The sequence below is a fragment of the Narcine bancroftii genome, chromosome 2, assembly GCF_036971445.1.
Source record: "Narcine bancroftii isolate sNarBan1 chromosome 2, sNarBan1.hap1, whole genome shotgun sequence".
Classification (NCBI taxonomy): domain Eukaryota; kingdom Metazoa; phylum Chordata; class Chondrichthyes; order Torpediniformes; family Narcinidae; genus Narcine; species Narcine bancroftii.
The window spans coordinates 66,379,436-66,400,632 of record NC_091470.1 but is presented as its reverse complement, the minus strand read 5'-3'; the positions used below and the strand labels follow the sequence as shown (position 1 = coordinate 66,400,632).

General features: G+C 34.6%; 2 protein-coding genes across 3 annotated transcripts in view; one reads left to right on the top strand and one right to left on the bottom strand.

The window, feature by feature from the left end:
• The window catches only part of naa30 (N-alpha-acetyltransferase 30, NatC catalytic subunit), a 33,334-nt gene extending 16,570 nt beyond the window's left edge, over window positions 1-16,764 (top strand). Inside the window, exons 2-4 of the mRNA XM_069916919.1 lie at window positions 652-775; window positions 12,254-12,309; window positions 14,969-16,764. Of these exons, the coding sequence (XP_069773020.1) occupies window positions 652-775; window positions 12,254-12,309; window positions 14,969-15,106 (318 nt within the window). The 3' untranslated portion in view covers window positions 15,107-16,764. The remainder of the gene's footprint in view (window positions 1-651; window positions 776-12,253; window positions 12,310-14,968) is intronic.
• LOC138753666 (factor associated with metabolism and energy-like) overlaps window positions 1-21,197 on the bottom strand; it is a 70,919-nt gene that overhangs the window by 8,150 nt on the left and 41,572 nt on the right. The gene's annotated exons all lie outside the window — the stretch shown is intronic.

Genomic DNA, 21,197 nt, shown 5'->3' with positions numbered 1-21,197 from the left:
ACCCTTTGATTATATTTTTTTTCACAAAATGTAGCCTGCATATTGCCCATGAACACTGCCATCTCTCCAACATTGATTCACTCATAGGGGAGTTCCTCAATATAACATTTGGTGGAGTTGAGTCTTATTTGTATCCCATCTTGATGTGGTTTCTTTTAGCTGCATTGCACCCTCCTTGATACATCTGTCAACCCTATTGTTGTTTCATGTTGAAGGAATCATACTACAGAATCTTTTTTTAAAAAAAACAAACGTTCCCCTCAACCTTTGTGTTTATAATCTATTTCAGTGGCTTGAAATGTGCTAGTAAGGTCAAAAGTGGCAATATAGATTGAATGGAAGATTACAAAGAAAATTATCTATTTGATAAATAGTAGCACTTTATGCTGTTGTGTTTATCTTCAGGTGTAGTAAATTCTATATTTTTTGTTGCCTTTTGTGTTCTATATAATTTACTTAAGTGATTAACCTTACCGAGAACAGATCTTTTGAAATTGCAAGGTCCGTTTTATAATCGTAGAATTACAAAGTAATGATTTTATTTTATCTCAATTGATGTGGAATAATTGATCAATAAGCTGATGTTTTTTTTTTTATTTTGTACTGTATTGTACAGTTATTTAGAAAATTATTTTGTTTTTGTTTCTGCAGGCTATGGTTGGAATTGAGTGTGTGGGTGCCATTGTCTGCAAGTTAGACATGCACAAGAAGATGTTCAGGAGAGGATACATAGCTATGTTAGCAGTGGATTCCAAATACAGAAGAAAATGCATTGGTGAGATTTGAACTTGGCTAATGAAATGTTAAGTTTTCAAAGTAGCTTTAATAGTTAAAATAGGGAGTTAGTTACAGAGATTAAGGCATTTTTCTTTGGCTCCCAGCAATAGGGTTTTCTTCCTATCCCCATACCCTTAGCAATCAATTACTTTTTCTAATAAATGTAGCTCTTGTGCCTTTATTGCTCCACTCACTGAATTGCATTGTTTCTAGGGCCTCTTGTGTCTGAATTGTAATATATTTGCTCTTCTGTTTAACTCGCTTCATAACATTGTCCCTCTATTTTTCTGTAATGCCTCCAACATTACAGCTGTTGCATGAAGTCTTCCGACCGCCACCTCTGGATCCCAATAATTGCCTGTGTATATTCAGCAACCAGAGTTCCCTGCTCTGGAATTCTATTTCTTGCTTAAAAAAAAATCAAGTTTGCACACTTCATCAACTAGTTCTGCTTTTGAATGATCATTTTTTTCTTTATAATTCCGCAAATTGAGATTTATACTAAAGGTGTTATGCATTCCAAACCTTTGCCAACCGCAGCTTCTTTTTGTTAGTGGGTACATAATGAGGATGCTAAGTATCTTTAAATGGTACAGAGCTGTGTTTTACTTGCACCTTCTGAAATTGAGAACTTGTTTATGGTGCTTACAATAGCAGTCGTTACTACTTCCAATTTTCCCTCTCTGGAAGCAACAGGTTCTTGTGTGTCTGACTATATTCATCTCTATATTCCTAATAGGAAGCCAAGTACTCCTTTGCAAAAGTGCACTAAGATTCAACTTCAAAAATTTCTGAGACATTCATCAGGGATTTTGGATTTCCTTACAACATAAGAGGTTACATTTGGCCTAATGTAACTATGCAGCTCTTAAACTTGTTTCCCTGGAATCTATTTTCTATTATTAACCTCTCATTCCCCTACCATACAAGTAATTTACATTTGCAAACTCGCCTACTTGTACCTGTAGAAAGTCAAACATCTGGAGGAAATCCAGACAACGGAGAATATTTAGACTCCAGAAAGCACTGGAAATCACCATCAAGTAAGGGTTATTGGGGCTGTGAAGCAACGGAATTATGCTATTGTGTAGCCTCACATTTCTTGACTGGATTCCACAGTGGGCATCTTGTGGAGTTTGTCAATAGTGACAACTTTCTGCAATTACATGATAAATCTATGACCCACTTTTGTCAGATTTCTTGAATGGTTTTTCAATATATAATTGATTAAATGTAATAGTTTATAACTTTTATGAATGTAAAAGACATTGACAATCATTTAATTGATTTGAGAGCCAGTTAAGCCTAAGGGTCTGGTTTATAATTGCCCTCCACCACCTTGTGCTATTTACTTGCTGCTGCACAGTACTTTACTGGTTACTTCAGAATCTGCTTCGTGAAGAAAGTTACTGTAGGCAAATGAGTTCAAGATCAAGTGGATAGGAAAATAGTTGTGGTTATCAGGAAATTCTAGTCTATAATATTTTAAAAGAAGCTTGCACCTTAGTGAAGATTCATTTATGGCATTTTTATTTTAAATAATTTTTATTTGTTTAACAATGTTCAAACTTGTAATCAATGGGCAAATGTTCATATTTCAATATACTAGTGAAATATTTGCAGGGCAATGAGAAAAATGAACACCAAACTCACCTTTGCTATTGAAGAATAAATATTGGCGAGACTCTTGGGGGAATCGCATTCTTTAGCACCTTGGGACCTTTATTCTCTTTGATGTCAGAAAGATCATTGCTTCAGGATGTCATTTAATGTACATCTTGCAGTGTGGTGCATTCTTGGTGCTATGTTGAAGAATCATACTCTTTTGTGTACATGACCTGAAATGTCAACAATTCCTTCCCTCCCCCACAGATGCTGCTCAACCTGTTGAGTTCTTCCAGCAGGTTGTTTTTCACTCCAGATTCCAGCATCTGCAATTTTTTGTGCCTTGTGTTCTAAGTATAAATGTTCAATAAATTCCTTAACTATTTCCTTTAATTACAAAGAGGTGATGAACTCAAGGTTAGGACTGTGCAATATAATAAATTGTTGAGAAACCAATGTTGATTTTTTTTCATAAGATTGTTGATTTTCGTTTTTTTCCCATTTCCATTTTCTGCTTTAAAGTTAGAACAATTATTCTTTGTCTGTGGTGGGAGTATTCTTGTCTGACATTGCAGATAGATGAGGAAAGTTGTAGTTCAGTTTACGAACGCACTTGAACCAACTATGTGAGGTATTTGAGGGCAGGGTGATGGGAGGCAGCACATGAACAAACTTTCATCAAAATCTGATTCACCACATTCAAATTCAGTTTTTTGTTTAAAAAAATTGTAAAATTGCTTATTTTTAGATATTTTTGTTAGTTGAACAGTTCTGTTGCAGTTACTGGATAAATTAGAGTTTACTGTGAATACATAATTATTTTTTGCTGTATAAAAGTGAACAATTTTGTATGCTGAACACAAATTAATGTTCTGTTGAAATAAGAGTATCCCTAGCCATATGGTCCTTGCACCAAAATGTCAGAAAATAAATTGTACACTGCAATATTTAATGGGCTAACAGCCTTGTATCAGCTGACCATAATTTGTCCCTTAAAGATGAAGGATGTATATTATTCTATGCCTGCTTTCTCCACTTTGAATGAGTACACTGAAGAGTTGGAAGCATTTCAGTGGTAATAGATCTCCATCAATTTAATTTGGCTTTGCAAGTTTGTGCCTATAATTTGTAGTATCGATATATTGTAAAATGAGTGGTTAATGTGAAACGGGAAACTTATGAAGGAAACTGAATGTTTTTAGGAATTTTTTTTTGCAAAACTAGTTTGCCACATAAATGTGTCCATAGTAATATATATTTGAAAATATCCAATTTGAAACATGGTCTAAACTGCAGCTAATTTTGTAGAATGCTAAAGAAAAACAAAAACATACCAATAGGTCAGTCACTGTACTTGAAGAGAGAAATAGTTAACATTTCAGGTTGGTGGCCTTCTTGATTCATTTTGTCTGTGTCTATAAGCAGTAAACAGCTGCTGGTTACAATAGCTATTGTGCCAAATAACCATGGGAAGATCTAATATCGGCTCATCCAGGAGTGAAAGAGACAATTTCAAAAATGATGTCTTCTGTCAATTAAAGGTCTCTCATTTTCCAAAATAAAGACAGAATGGGAGCAAGAAATGGAAATTGAGGAGAAAGTGGGAAAAAGTTATTGAGATAACTCATTCTACCACCCCCTGCACTCACTTGGGACTCATTCAGTTCACGGTGCTGCACAGGGCTCACTTTTTTAAAATCGAGACTGTCACCCATTTATCCTGAAATAGAGGACAAATGCAATATGTGTAATGGCTCTTCTTGCCACCTAAGTCACATGTTTTATCAGTCCCCAAAATACAAGCGATCTGGAGTGGAGTCTTCAGCACAGTATCCAAATTATTTAAAGTAAGTTTTCAACCCTAACTGACACCTGCAATATTTGGAATCTCCATCTCCCCAAAATTCCCTGCTTAAAGACGCAATAGAATTTACATCCCTATTAGCCAGCATCTAATCTTGTTACACTGGATGTCTGACTGGGCTCATTCTATTACACATTGGGTTAAGGATATCAGTTTCTTTATTAAACTGGAGAAAATCAAATGTACATTAAGAGGGTCCACCGGAAATTTTTTCCACAAATGGCAACCCTTTGTTTGATTTTTTTTCTCTGAATAAGTGCTTATGGAGCAAAAGACTAACTGTGAGATGGTTATACCAGTTCAATTGGTAATATACTGATAATCTCAAAAGATTGAGAATAGCTGATGTGGAGTTTTACTCTCCAGGCTTGATTTGAATAAACAATCCTGTACAAATTTTAAAAATGAAATTTAAAAAGAAAATTGTCAATTCTGAATGATTTTATTTTTAATTGTGTATTAAGCTCCATATTTAGTAAGCTTTCCATTTCATAAAGACAAAGCATCAATTGGTTTAGGATAACTATATGGTAACTTTAAAAAATAGAATATTTTGGAGGATAAGGCGACCTTCAGGTAAGAGAGACCCCAATTTTGGTAATGTACTGGTTATATTACCTATTACCAGTACAATAGGTAATAGGTCACAAAGTTGCCAGAGTGTGGGGAGGGTTGGGGTGGGGGGGGGGGGGGCGGGGTGGAGCCTGGCACATATCTGAGGTTTTTCTGTTTTTAAATCAATTTTTTAGTAACTTGCCATCCACCAATTTTATGCTTACAAGAATGTGCAGCCTGTTGGATAAATGGCATTTGGTTTCATGGCTATGATGAAAAGAGGAGCCCAATGTACATCTGAATAATGTGTACAAAGTAGTTTCAATGCTCAATAAATATATTATGGAAAAAAAAATAGCCAATAAGGAAACCCTTGAGGTTTGAGCAACACTATTGGAAAATACTTCAGGAGAGGGAGATATGGGGGGGCGTGGCAAGATGACGTAAGGAACAGACGTACCTTCCAGTCCTCTCCTGACTCTGATTTATTGTTTTGTTTCTAAGTGCCTGTTAAAATTCTTTAAAAAGTTTAAAAATAGTAAGAGATGTTGAATTAATGCCTAATGGTATATTTGTTTAAAAAACAAACACTCTGTACCGGTAGAGCTCTCTAAAGATGGCACTTGGCAGCCTTTAGAACAAAGGGCTGGCCGGGTGCGTGTATTTCAAACAACAACCGCTGTGAGCGCTGTCACCAAGACTTTGACAGCTGAATCAGCTGGGGCGCCGCCAGCTGGAGAGTTAAAGAGCCGACCTCCGATTGATATAGTGGTGGCGCTGCGAAATGCACCACCAGTCATGACATTTTCCCCAGGTATGGATATAATGGAGGCTTTTGATGAAGTATGGCTTAAGGATAAGGATAACCCTAACTATCAGCCTCCTGATGTTGCTAAGGGGGCTGTGGCAGGAGTTTCTACACGGAGTCATACTGCAAGAAAGGCTGCTAAACCAAGGGAAGGGACAGAAGACTCTTTGGTTTCTCAGAAACAGCAGGATCCTTCTATGTCTGAATCTACTTTTGCTGATATGATTGTTAAGAATCTTGAATTTAAGATGTATTCTTCAATGAAACAGTTAGGTAGCTCTATAACCCACGTCCATTCTAAGCTTAATGAATTGGTGAATATCAATACTCAACAGATGGCTGACTATGGAGCATTTAAACTTGAAACCACTGAAAGACTTGATATGTGTGATCAAGGTTTAGTTGATATACAAGATCAACTGCAAGATGTAAACAAAACAATTGAAACATTGCAGATTCAGAATAAAAATCTAGCAAAAAAAGTTGATTATTTGGAGAACCAATCTAGATGGAACAATGTAAAAATTGTTGGTTTGCCAGAAGGTTTAGAAGGGCCAGATCCAAGAAAATTTTTTACCGAATGGATTCCACGAGTGTTAGGGCAAGATAAGTTTCCTGAAGGTTTAATATTGGAACGTGCTCACAGAGCTTTAAGAAGGAAACCTTTTTCAGGACAGAATCCGAGACCTGTTCTGGTCCGTTGTTTAAATTATTGTGATAGAGAGACAATTTTACGTGTGGCTATTAGAAACACTCAGCAAAATAGATCTCCTTTGATGGTCCAGAATAACCGTGTTTTTTTAAAATCCGGATTTGAGTCAAGAAATTATGCTTCAACGACGTGAATTTAATTCTGTGAAAGAGTTGTTGTGGAAAAAAGGATACAAGGCAACTTTTAGGTACCCTGCGGTATTGAAGATTTTTCAGGAAGGATATCAGCCAAAGTTTTTTGACAATCCTAAAGAAGCTATGGACTTTGCTCAATCTTTACTGATCACGCAATTTCAAGAATGACGTAGTCCTCCTCGGTCTCTAAGAGAGTGGAGATACAAGATGGGAATCAAATTCCAAGAAGAAATGGAAACAATGGTGGTCGAAGTGATAAAATTGATTTTAAAAAATAATACATCTTTTTAAAAAAATTTTTTTTGGAAGATCTTAGTCATTGATGATAGTTTAATATGAAATGGGAGTTGGGAGAGGGAACTGGGTGGGCACTATTTTCCAGAAGTCGTCAGCTACGTGTGAGTTATCTCACACCCAGTATTTTGTGGGAGTTACCGCATTGTGCGGTTTAAACAGGAGGAGGTAGTAGTTACCTCCTGCCTGTTTTTTTTTCTTAATTTTTGGGTTAAGGAGTGAAGTTTTTTTTTACTACTTTTTTCTTAAAAAAAATTTTTTTTTCTTTTTTATTTGTTTTTGATTGTAGTTTTAAGAGGGAATAAGAGGGTTTTCTTTCTTTTCTTTTTTTTCTTGTGTTGAGTTGCTGTAAGGAATGTCTAAATTGAAGTTTGCTTCTTTTAATGTCCAGGGTTTAAATAATCCCATTAAGCGTAAGAAAGTACTTGCTTACTTAAAAAAATTTAAAGTTGATGTGGCTTTTTTACAGGAAACTCATTTGACAGATAAGGAACATTTGAAACTCAAACGTGAATGGGTTGGACAAGTTTTTTATTCTTCATTTAATTCAAAAGCAAAAGGAGTGGCAATTTTGGTGCACAAGAATTTACCATTTCAGTTACAAAATGAAGAGAAAAATGGTGGGAGATTATTAAAATTGAACTGTACAATTTTTAACGAAGCTTGGACTTTGCTTGATATTTATGCTCCGAATGTTGAGGATACAGCTTTTGTTGTCGATATGTCTTTATTACTTGGACAATCAAATTCTAATGTGATGATTGGGGGAGATTTGAATGTGGTATTGGAGCCTTTATTGGACAAGTATCCAAGAGTAGTTAAGAAATCGAAGATGGCAGTTCAAGTAACTAATATGATGTCAGATTTGAATTTAGTTGATATTTGGCGAAGATTTAATCCTACAGAGAAAGATTTTTCTTTTTATTCGTCACGGCATAATTCTTTTTCTAGAATTAACTATTTTTTAATTTCAACACATTTGCAGGATAGGGTTACATCTGTGGATTATAAGGCAAGACTGGTTTTGGATCATTCATTATTATTATTAGAATATCAGAGTTTACAGGATGTTCAGAGAGCTCCAAGATGGAGATTCAACACTATGTTACTGCAAAAACCGGAATTTATTAGTTATTTAAAACAACAAATTGAGGTTTTTATTAGTAATAATAGTAATTCTGTTTCTAGTCATTTTGTTTTATGGGATGCAATGAAAGGTCAAATTATTAGTTATGCTTCTAAAGTAAAGAAAGAGAGAATTAAAGAGATTGAAGATTTAGAGAAAAAGATAACTGTTACTGAAAAAGAATTTCAAAAAAATACTACTGAAACGCAAAAGAATCAGTTAACTAATTTAAAATTTAAATATAATGAATTACAAACTTATCGGTTTGAATGTTTAATGAACCGAACTAAACATAAATTTTATGAATGGGGTGAGAAAGCTCATAAAGTTCTGTCATGGCAGTTAAAAAAGGAACAATTATCTAGAATTATACCCATAATTAGAAAGAAATCGGGTATTACTTTTAGTCAAAAGGAAATTAATGAGGAATTTTGTAATTTTTATAAAAAATTATATACTTTGGAATGTAAAGATGTAACTGAAGATGCTATAGATTCTTTTTTGAAAAATATTAAATTGCCACAATTGAATCAAGAAGATAGACAGGAGTTAGATAAATCCTTTACAGAAAAGGAAATAGAAACAGCGATAAGAGATATGCCAAATGGAAAGGCATCTGGTGAAGATGGGTTTTCTATAGAGTTTTATAAAACATTTTATGCTGATATATTTCCTATTTATAAGGATGTTTAACAACAAATTTATGACACTTTTCGATTACCCGAGTCTTGTTCCAATGCAATAATTACAGTTATGCTAAAAAAATATAAAGATCCTTTACAGGTTTCTTCTTATAGATCAATATCGTTGTTAAATGTAGATTATAAAATTGTAGCAAAAGCTATGGCTAATCGATTAGCTCAATATTTGCCTAAAATAATACATAGTGATCAAACGGGATTTATAAAAAATAGATATGCGTCAGATAATATTTTGCGTTTAATAACTTTGATAAATAAATCTAAATCTCAGATGAATTATCCAATAGTGGTTTCGCTGGATGCAGAAAAGGCTTTTGATAGAGTGGAATGGAAGTTTTTGTTTAAAGTACTTGAGAAATTTTGTTTTGGTTCTTCATTTATTGGATTGATAAAGGCTTTATATAATAGTTCGAAGGCCAGAATTGCTGTCAATGGGCAGATTTCAGAATCTTTTAATTTAACAAGGTCTACTAGACAAGGATGCCCATTGTCACCTGCTTTATTTGCTATAGTTATTGAGCCTTTGGCACAATTAATATGTCAAAATGAAAATGTTAAAGGCATAAGAGTTTTGAATGAGGAATATAAGATTAATCTATTTGCTGATGATGTTTTATTATATTTGGTGGATCCGGGTATTTCTCTACCAGCAATTCAAGAATGTTTAGAAATTTATGGTCAATTATCTGGTTATAAAGTAAATTGGACCAAAAGTGAAATTTTAACAATTTGTAAAAATGATTATTCAATGTATAAAAGTATTACAAATTTGAAGTGGACCACACAAATTAAATATTTAGGAATTAATGTTAATACGGAATTTCAAGATTTATATTCAATTAATTATCTTCCTTTAATAAAAAGGATTAAATTAGATTTGATTAGGTGGAAGGATTTGCCTTTGGGTCTATTAAGGAGGATTAATACTATAAAAATGATTATTTTTCCTCGAATACAATATTTGTTTCAATCAATTCCTTATTTTTTAAATAAAAGTTTTTTTAAGGATCTATATAAAGCAATTAGAGACTTTTTACGGAAGGGAAAATTTCCGAGGGTAGCGATGAGAAAGCTGATGTGGGATTTTCAATTTGGAGGTTTAAGATTACCGAATTTTCAACATTATTATGAAGCAGCTCAATTTAAATTTCTTAGTGCATTAATGAATATGGATGACCCGCCCAGTTGGGCAAAGATAGAAATGGCAGTTATTTCAGAAAAATTTTCTCATGAGTTTTTGTTTCGATGGAATAAAAATTTATTACGAACCTATGATGTCCCAATATTGAAGCATTTATTAAATTTATGGACAAGTAAACTTAATAAATTGGAGCTCAAAAATAAATGGTCTAGACGATTGCCATTATATAACAATCAACTTGTTCCTTTTACAGTCTCCAATATTACTTTGAAACAGTGGGAAAGGAAGGGAATAAAAAATTTATCCGATTGTTTTTCTGAGGGATGTTTTTGTTCTTTTGATGAATTACAAAGGAAATTCGGAATTACAAAGGAAATACAAGTGGAAACTCTGTATTTGTGTATTATCAATTAAGATCTTTTGTAAAACAGATATGTGGTCGACATATGATTTTATTGCCTGATTCTAATTTTGAGGAATATGTACTTTCAATACCACAAAAGGGATATATATCTGATTTGTATTGTATTTTACAAGAAATTGATAGTAAAAAAGATTGGGATAAGGATAAGTTGAAATGGGAAAAAGATTTAGGTTTTATAATAGCTGAAGAAGCCTGGATGGAAATTTGTCAGAATAGTATTAGGAAATTGGTTAATGCTAGATTAGCGATGATTAATTACAATTTTATACATCAGTTATATTTAACACTGGAGAAACTAAAAATGTTTGGTCTTAGTAAGTCGGATTGCTGTTTTCGTTGTGACCAGATGGCTAATACTTTTTTGCATACTGTTTGGCTTTGTGATCGATTGCAACAGTTTTGGAAGGGTATTCAATATATACTTAATAGTTTATATAATATTTGTCTTGTATTAGATCCTGGTATATTTTTATTAGGGAATATGCAATCATTAATTGATTTGGGCCTACAAGATTATCAGATTTCTTTTATCTAGTTAGCTTTAGCTGTGGCCAAGAAATGTATAGCTCTTACTTGGAAAGATAGAAATATATTAACTTTAGATAAGTGGTATTTGGAGATGAAGTTCTGTTTGACGATGGAAAGGATATCTTTTTCAATTCAGGATAGGATGTCTTTTTATAGGTTGAAGTGGACTCCGTTTGCTAAATATATGCATTTAAGTTTGATTTAAATATGTTTTTAAGTTTGATATTTTAGTATTGATAATTTTTTTTTATGTTAGTATCTTTATTTGTTATGTTTTATCTTTTTTGTGTAAGGGGGTTTCTTTTTATATAATGTTCATTTTATTAACTCTTCACTCTTTCACTCTTTATTTTGGGGGGGTTAGACTAATTTTAAGCTAGGTCATTAATGTTGTGTACTAATTTGGGGGGGGTTAGTTTATTTAGTCTGCCGTTGTATTGTAATTTTTATTATCTTATGTTTAATCTTTTTACTGCAACTTTCTATTTTATTCATGTTATAAAATCTTAAATAAAGTTTTTTTTTAAAAAAAAAAGGAGAGGGAGATATTCTGTATTCTTCGGGTTGGCCCAACATTGTTTGGATTGTAAAAAGTTGAAGTTGAAGTTTGTAATATGTGGACTTGGTCTACCTAGACTCCGAGTTCCTGTGGTTTAATTAGCTAGAAGAAATTCCCACCTATGATTACCTTGTCTAGTTTTCTCAAAAGGTACCAAGGCTGAACAAGATGGATATTACATTTTGCCTTGTTGAATTTACCCTTCTGTTCCTTCTATGCATTTAAAAGTAGATTAATACTTTTGTACTAACTGTTGTGGATCACGTCTTTGAATCCGTATAGACCGAAGGCAGGACAATTGTGTTGAGGTTGACATGAACGTGATCTCCAAAGAAATGGCTTTTGCACTTCCACTGTCACATCTCTGGGTCTCTTCCATAAATCATTTCAATGGTCCCAGCATTTTAGAAACAAGACAATGACTTGATGATTAATCAACCCATTCTTAACCATTCTTAATCATTCTTAACCTAATGTCTGCTTATTTATGCATTGTATTTCCTCACCTGTTGCAGAATTGAATTTTATCAAGTATGTCCTGCAGCAGACATTATGAATTTGACTTTAATGTTATCCTTAATGTTGTCTATGTGTTATTGAATTTGATGCTACAATTCTTTAATCGCTACTTACTATTAAATCAGCATCTTGATATTTTTGCATTTCTTGCAGTTTTGGAAATATAAATCAATTTTTTGGGAACTTGCCATCCACCAATTTTATGCTTGCAAGAATATGCAGCTGGATAAATGGCATTTTGTTTTTTGGCTATGATGAGACTAAGTTTAAAACAGAATTGAAATGACTGGAATTATGCTCCTTTCTTGTAGAAAGTATGGTCCCTGGTTTCTTTAGTTATACAATATCCATCAAAGAGCTATAAAATTGCTTACATGAATGGCATTTATCTTGCACCACTCAGTTCTACACCTTGTGCATTATGAGCTTGCAATCAATATTTTGGGAAATTTATTTTCTTATTTACCTCTATGAATGTTCACCTTGCCTATTTTTTTTAATTGCAGGTACAAATCTAGTGAAGAAAGCAATTTATGCCATGGTCGAAGGTGACTGTGATGAGGTAAAAAATCTGCAATATCTGTTAAACTTTTTTTAAAAATTAATCTATGTAGCTTTCATAAACCCACTTGACTGAATATTCATCATCACTTAGCTCCGTGTTTCAGCTGGGCTTACTGCTGGTTGAATGGTAAATGTGTTGCTAGAATTTAAAGGTTTGTTTTTCCTCATCCTCTCTCTATCCCAATTCCCTTCTATGGTTATTGTGATTAATCCTGATTGATTTTTGTAATGCATAAGTGGCCACTCCATTGTATTGAAAAACCTGGGTTAAATTACCATACAATTTAAAATTAAGTGGGAGACTAACACATTGTATTGGAGTTAAGAAAATATTGAATGCCTATATCCAAGTATTTCAATATGCTGTCTATACTAATTCAGTTAATAGAATTGGCTATAGAATATGTTTAAGAAATTCGATGCAATTTTAACATAGAGGAATATGTCATGGGCAGATATATCATGTAGAGCAGCCATCCTCAATGAGGCCCTATGGCCTCCAGGGACCACAGCCCATTTAAGTAAAAGCCTTGTTTTCTTATCATCTTGCATAACATTTTTTTTATCGTCTGTAGAAGTATGGAAGAAACCAAAATTTGACTACTTCATAGGGCAGGGGGCCCTTAAACTTTGAGCAGAGTTCTGGTGGGGGGAAGGGGGCAGAGCTGAAAAAAGATTGGGAATAGCTGATGTGGAGTTTTACTCTCCAGACTTGATTTGAATAAATAATCCTGTACAAATTTTTAAAATGAAATTTAAAAAGAAAATTGTCAATTCTGAACGATTTTATTTTTAATTGTGTATTAAGCTCCATATTTAGTAAACTTTCCATTTCATAAAGATGTTCAACTTTCAGCACAAAGCATCAATTGGTTTAGGATAACTATATGGTAACTTTAAAAAAATAGTATATTTTGGTGGATAAGGTGACCTTCAGGTAAGAGAGACCCCAATTTTGGTGGTGTACGGCGACCCCCAAACATACCGGTACCATGCATGTGTTGGCGGAGCTGGTGGGCATGGCCAGTAAGTGGGTGGGCATCATCACGAAGTGATTCACGGTTTAATCTGTTGCTAGCTTCTGTCTTAAGCAGTTTACATTTTTTTAATCAAATTGTTATGGAGTCACCAGCAAAACAAAGAAACTATGAAGCAAGTATCAAGTTAAAAGTCATTGAAGTGGCCATAATGAGACTCTGGATGTGCTTTGCTGAGTTCTTTGCCTTAGATGATGAAGTTAATGATTTTTTTTCAAGGATGTGTGATTTTTTTTTAAACAATTCATTTATTGTTTTAACACCATATTGATGATGAATTTTAGTGCAAAATAAAAATTGTGTACACTACAGGAGCTTTTTAAAATATGTACTGGTAACTTAAAAATTTGTTTTAGGGTGGGGTCGGGGTAGGTTATAGAACCAATCAAGTGATATTTTTGAGTAGTATCACTGTTTTAGTATCTGGCCTATAGGATGGCCCCTTTTTTTGGATTGAGGGGGGTGGTTTGGGTGCTTCAATTGTCATCTTATCTATCGAAATGCAATATACAGTATTTATCTTGAAAGCAAGGCGAACAGAAAAATGTATACACACCCCCCCCCCACCCCCCCGATATCTGGAATTCAAGCAACCAGCAGCCTCAAAAAACCAGCAAATAAAAAAACGAGGATTTAAAATTTAAATTAAATAAGAGGAAAATAATAGGTTAAAAATATGTTTAAAATTGTAAAAATAAATATTCTAAGAGTGCCTTGGTCGTGATTTGCTCGTAGCTGCTGTTTGAATAAAATGGTGTCGCCCAGGATGAGGAAGGGCTGGCTGATGCTGCTTGCTGTTGGAGTGACACTCTCAAAGTACCTCCTTATTCATGCTTACTAAGAGTCAGCTCGGTCAGAGGCTTTATCTGTAAACTTGGGGGAGGAGGAAGAACCTGCAGATGCAGTGACAGTTAAATGTTTACAAAGAGTATGACCTGAAAATAAAGTTAAATGATTTAAGCTTTATGTATTTATGCAAATGAAGTTTGTTCAGTGTTTTTGTATTTTAAACTGTTTATTCTTAATGCAAGTATATTAGTTAGCCAATGTAAGAGTAAATCTCAAGCAACTGGAAAATAAAATTATCAGTCATCTACCAATCCCCATAGGTGCCGGGTACCAGGGGTTTTACTGTATGTGTGTGATAAAGAGAAACTGTTTCTTCTGGCTATTGCTTCAAAACAAAACAATCCTGAGGTAGAGAAGATGAGGGGAGATGTGCTTCACCACAGGGCACTATTGTAATCTATACTGCAGTAAAAACACTGAAGAAATCCAGCAGGTTTTGCAGCATCTGAAATCTTTAGCAAACTGTCAACTTGGAAGAACTCAGTCTGGTAGCATCCATGAGTAGAAAAATGGTCAAGCAGAGTTTTGAGTTGGGGTTGTTTATCAAGATTAACGTAGGTGATACCAAGTTTATCCAGGATCCAGGTACAAAGAGAAGAAAAAGGTTTAGAAATGAAGTCTGTTATAATATTGGATGAATGGATTGTTCTGATAAAATTCACAATATCACCTGATGGAGAATAAGATACAACAACCAAGAAAATAGTTTCTTATGCATTTTTGTTATTTTTTTCTATAAATTATTTTAAACACCTTTTTCTTTAAATGCAGGTTGTTCTGGAAACTGAGATTACAAACAAATCTGCCCTGAAACTCTATGAAAATCTTGGATTTGTGAGAGACAAAAGGCTGTTCAGATATTACTTAAATGGAGTTGATGCGCTGCGTCTTAAACTGTGGCTACGTTAAAGAACTAAAAAGAACAAGTTCAGAATGGGTCCTTTTTGCAATAACTGCAATTTTAACAAATTGCTTTGCAATAGGACTCTTGATTTCAATGCAGCTCTTATCTGTCTGTGTCTCCATTGAGTGTCACATACATTTGTTGCACTATGGCATGGCGCAATTGTGCTAAATAAAAAAAAAAGGATTTTTTTTCCTCAAAATTGTCAGAATATTCATGGATGAATTGTGGTACCAGAAAGATGGAAGTTATTCTGAGGTGCATCATTTTGGAGAATGTGTGAAAAGATATAAAGTTGTTTGTCATTTGCAGCAGATAGCATCTCAAATGACCTATTGGTGGAAAATGTTTTATGGCTTCCAGAGATTTGTATGTTGATATTTCTCCATGGATTTATACCAACATTTCATACAGAAATTTTTGCCAGATTAAATATTGAGTTCTTAAAAGGGTGTTGATTCTGTTTTTCAGATTTTATTTTTCACAGTAAAATTTCCATTTAAATGATTCTTAGTACCTCAGTAATCAGTGAATGAAGAAAGCGCATATTAGAAGTTGTGTGTGAGCATAATAACAAAATAACATTGTGTCTACCAGTGCCTGTATAGATGTGCATTAAATTCTCATTTCCAGTTTGAGTGCATGCTTTTTCCAGACAATCTTGCCGCAGAGCTTTTGATTTTATTTGAATAATGGTTTTGGTGATGAGTGACTCTGCTTTTTTTCATGATTAGGATTTTTTTTCACCCCTCAACAAAAGAAATGCTATTGTTGCTTTGGGAGCTTTTTGGTAATTGTTTTAAGTGAAAGGAGATATTTTCATTTTGGAGAAATATCCACTAATTGCTATGCTTTAAGTCCCCTTGTACACCACTGTATTTTGCTGATTCCGTATAATGCACTTGGTTTCAATAGACAATTTTTAAAAATAATGGATTGTATGTTTGTGTACAATTTTAACCAAGAATTGATTAGAATCTTGGAAGCCATGAAAAGAGTGAATTTTTAAAGCGAATGGGACATTTTATTGTCCATGTTAGTATGCAAGCAGGTCATCTGCAGGATGCCCATCCACCAGCTGTATAACTTGGCCATTTCTAGATGATAATAAAATTTGAAGTGCATGGTACCAAATTTATATTCAAAATCTGCAATCCTCCTGCAGCAGAGCTCTTTCCTTTTTGAGCTAATGATCATTTTCACTCTCGAGTATGTTAGTTATTTGAAACTTTAATGTTTTTGTGTTTCCAAAAAAAAACACACACAATCTGCCATATTTTATTTGGAAGGGTGGATGGCCACTGAACAATGGATTTGACACATTCATCGGTTTACAAGTACAAAAAAAATCAGATGGAGTTTGGAACAGAGCACACTTTATTGAATGGGTCCTTGGACATGCATCAACCAACTTGATTTAATTGCCACACAGTTTTATTGAAGTTAAAGATAGTATATGAAATTGGGCAATATCAATGATTTAATTCTGTGTTGAATTATTGAACTTCTGTTTAGTCAGTAAATGTTACTGAATTTAATTGGTATCCTTGCTACTTCTCTTCAAAGAGCAGAACTAAATCTACAGGAAGGGGTTAAATGGAAATCACAATGTTTGTAAGATAACTCTGTAAGATGCAGTAAATAAAGTGAAAAGTGGTTTTAAGAGTCTGCATTTTGTGGTTTTAAGACAAATAAATTGTATAGGATGTTAATTCAATAATTGCATGTTGCCACAGTAATTTCAGGATATTTCCTGTTGTATTCCATGGAAATTTTCAAAGACTGTCTTAAATTTCATCAAGGTCCCATATTGTAAAGTGATATTTACAAATAGTTTAAGTATCACTTCAATAAAATGGCATATTTTAAGAAAACACTAGTTTATATATCTCACACACACACACATATTATTTACTAATGTTTATAGATTATTGAAAATGACATAAAATCTGTTTCCATCTCCACCCAAACTCTGCTATTATGGAACTAATTCAATTGACCATATCTGAAAATCCCTTGAAAGTGCTGAATTCTCAGATTTCTGTCCTGATTAGAGATAGTCAAAGTTTAAAAAAAAAATTGAATTCAATGAATCTGTTCCTCTATTGATAAAATTAGTTTTGTTAATCTAACTGAATCAGAATGCAATTTGTACTAATTAGAGATGTTATTAAATCAATCACAGCAGCAGCTTCTTCGAAATATTAGTTAAGGTCTTGTTTATTTTGAAGGGTACAAATGTTATTTTTCTGAAATCTGAAATGTTTAGAAATGAGAAGAACACAAAGCAAAAGCAGCCTAAACATAATTAACTTTGCAAGTAAATGTTGATAAAAATGTCGCCTAAATTATTAAATTAATTCTCGAACATATGCTAAGATGTCTTTATTCTGATTCTAGCTGTTCAGCATGAGTTTCATCGTAGTCTAACCAATTTGCATATTAAAGTTTTTGACTTGTTCAGCTTTCTAATTTTAAAAAAATCCTTGCTGCAAAAGGTGTGGGTGGATTCATTTTATCAATAAAATTGTCCACTCAGTTCTATTTACGTAAGTATTAGTAATGGCATACCTGTGACAAAGGAAATTAGATGAACATTGGATCTGATTAACAACTAGATTTCGTCCCCTCAAGATACAGAAATGTAGCAACAACCTTGTGTTTTTTGACAGTGCAGATAAGTATTGCAGCAAAAATTGCAGAATTCAATTGTGGTTGAATCATTTTGTTCACCAATTTTGATATTTAGATGCGAACATCAGCAAATGCTGTCTGTACAGTTCACCAACTTAATGTGTTTCTTCAGATTCCATTCCTTGAATTTTGTTTTATTGTCACATGGTAACCTGCAGCTAATCATATTGCTCCATACAATTTAAGTTATATTTTTTTAAACTGTCATCTTGCGCTAATGAAAAGAACTTGCTTGGTTTAAATGAGCATTTCTGCATTCTTGTACTTCTGTGCAGCTGTCTTAATTCCATTTTCACTTATTAGTGTAAATGGTTAAACATTTGCTCTGCTATCAAAGGTAGGAGAGCAATGTACTTGAACTTAATAATTCAGTAATATTTCTTAAACAAAATAATAATGTTTCCAATGATGCGAAGACTGTGTAAATTGAAGACAGGATATAATGGGTGAACCAGGTCATAAATATTGCTTCTCTGTGATTAGTGGCACCTGTGTAAAACTATAGGCAGGAAAGGCTCAAGTTGTCATGGAGAAATAATTTTTCCCGCCGTCCCCCTCCCATTATCATCCCCCTCCTTATATGGCTCAATCTTCTTCCATCTCCATTTTCCCCCTCTGGATTTTTCTCCTCTTTCTCTCTTTGGCTCCATCTGGTCTCTCATTATTCCACCATTGCACTGATAGCTATTGTCTCCACTGATCACCCACTTCATCCTGTATCACTCCCCTTCCTCCACATGACATTTAATGCTGCTTGTCATTGCTTCCTTTTGCCTGGCATCTTTTGTCTTCATCTATTGCTGCTTCACCAATTCCCCTTTGGCTCTTAACCAACCCATCCCTCCTTGTCCTCATTACGCTACTACCTCTTTGCCTTGATTGGCCAAAAACATCAACCATTCCTTTTCTCCCACTGATGTTGCTCAACCCATTGAGTTCCTCAGCAAATCATGCTTTGCTTTGTACCATGTAGTATGAAAGTCCAAATCTGAACTGGTTTTACTGTGGATGCAAAAGGAACCTGGGAAGAATTCTCAAATTATTTTTACCACTGCAATATTAATATTTGAGGAAAACATTTTGTCCTGTTTTTCTTAAATATGGGGTCATGTTAGAACCTTTTGAGGTTGATGGGAGTTAAAAATGTTTGACAGATCATTAGCTCTTCAGTTGAGCATAATTTCCTAACTGCATACCATTTTGCAGGTGTCTTGATATGCCTATCGTGCGGTGGAGAACTATAATTGATCTATCTTTTCAGTCTCTCAGAAAGAGGTTGTGTGATTAATGCAAACCAAAGTTCAAATTCAAAGTTTTGTGGGTAAAAATTGCAATCCTCGAGTAATTTGAATTCATTCGAATATATTCTTTAAAGTGACAAATGATGGCCATTAGTCAATAAACAGCATAAATAAAGACAACATGGATTTGTTGAGGGATGGCCATGACTGAACCTCTCGCAATTGTGAATTAGTGAGGGCATTGTTTTTGACTAAATTCACCTTAATTTCAACAAGGATTTTTAACACAATCCTGCATACTTGGCAATTTTTTTTTTAAATAAAGGATGCTTGGGAAGGTGGCAAATGTGATCCAAAATTCATCTCGTGTTTTTGTTTAGACCAAGTCTGTTACTGTGGTTTCTGTAAGATTCTGACTTTGTCACTTTTTATTATTGTCTCAGTCAAGAAATTTACTTCTGTAATGTAAACTGTCAATGTGGTGGGCAGAGAAGAGGAAAGCTTTTGACTTTGGGTAGATACTGATCTGGGCAATTAAGTAGGAAACATCAAATCTGATCCAACAAAGGAGATGCAATGAGTCAACCAAGTAAGAGAGCTGGAAACACTTTGCAAGTGAGGCAGCATTTGTGGAGAGAAAATGCAGCTAATGTTTATGGTTGAAGACCTTTTATTGATCTTCAAAGCGAGCTAATTTACAGTTGAGCAAAAGGATATTGGAGTGCATGTTGGATCCTTAAATTGAGGGCATACTGCAAAAAAAAAAATGGCAATACTGTCAGAGTTGCTGTAATGGCAGCACTGCCGTTGGTTTGAACCTGTGAGAGCAAACACCAGCTGCTCTGATGGGTTTAACATTCGGTCCTAATGCCAGTGGCTTAGTGCTACCATTAAGTGGTCTATTCAAGGAATCGACGGTGCCTTTAAACTAAAATCCTGCAAGCACAGTTCTATGGCCAAAATGGCGACACCTGTGCTCTGCAGCGGCCACGAGCATTTGCAGACTGGGGAGCAGTGGACTGGTGAAGGACACCAAAAGCAGGGAGAACACTGCCGCATACTCCTTCTCTTTCTCCCCCCCCCCCCCCCCAAGGTTGAGAAGCAAAGGAGATGATGCTATAGGATGGAGGTGGGCCAGTGAGGAGCTCAGTGACCATGGGACTCACATAGGTTGTGCTGACTTGTGGTTGGGGGAGACTGGCTCATGGGAACCAAATTTCAGAGCCTGGATTCAAGAGTGCTCTGGGGCAAGAAGGTCTCCAAAAGGGCCTCAGCTGCTGAAGGCTTCCTGATCGTGTTGGAGGTTTGGATCTGGAGCTTGGGTTGCTGATGGATCAAATGTGAGTCTGTGCAGCTGACAGGGCTGCAGGAGTGCTGGGGCCAAATCTGCAGATACTTTGAAGGGACTCTTGCTTCTCTCTCACTCTATGGGGCACTGGGTGATACTAATGGTGGCTCTTTGGCTTATGGCAGGCAGAAGGCAACTTCGTGTAACATGATAAAGGAATATTGATAAACTAATTTTTTAAATAGTTGTATTGGATGATTTTCTTTATTCACCAAGGCAGAATAAAAGAGCAGGAAGGTAATGCTAGAATCAAAATTTGTTAGGCCACAGTTGAGTGCTATGTGCAATTGTGGTCACTTTGTAGAATCTCTTCTATGCCTATTCCCTTAGTACAAGAGACTTGGATTTTAGAATTGGTAGAAAGCTTAAAGGAGAGATCTTTTCAATGCTTACCACATTGCAAATGTATTTAGATGACTTCACAAGAGTCATGATGGGTACAAAGGACCAAATGCCAATATTTTGTTGCTTAATGGTGAGATAGAAAGCACAAGGCTAATGTTAGGAATGGAAAATTGTTTTGGGGGTGCAGGTTGAGCATGTAGAAGGATGTGGAATATTTGTAGGTCTAAAGGAGATTGTAGTCATGAAAAGTTTAAACTTGGGGTAAGCCTTCAATATTTGAGTTGATGAACTTGGAGTAAATGCAGGTCAATCCATATGGTTTTCTAAAGTATGTAATGTGGGACAAGCCCTTGCAACAAAATACAATGCTCAAGAGTTTGTTGCATGATGCTGACCATTCCAGATCGAGGCGTGGCACATTCATGACTCCAGCTAAGTTCCATTAAACTTTTTGACTTTTAGTTTCTA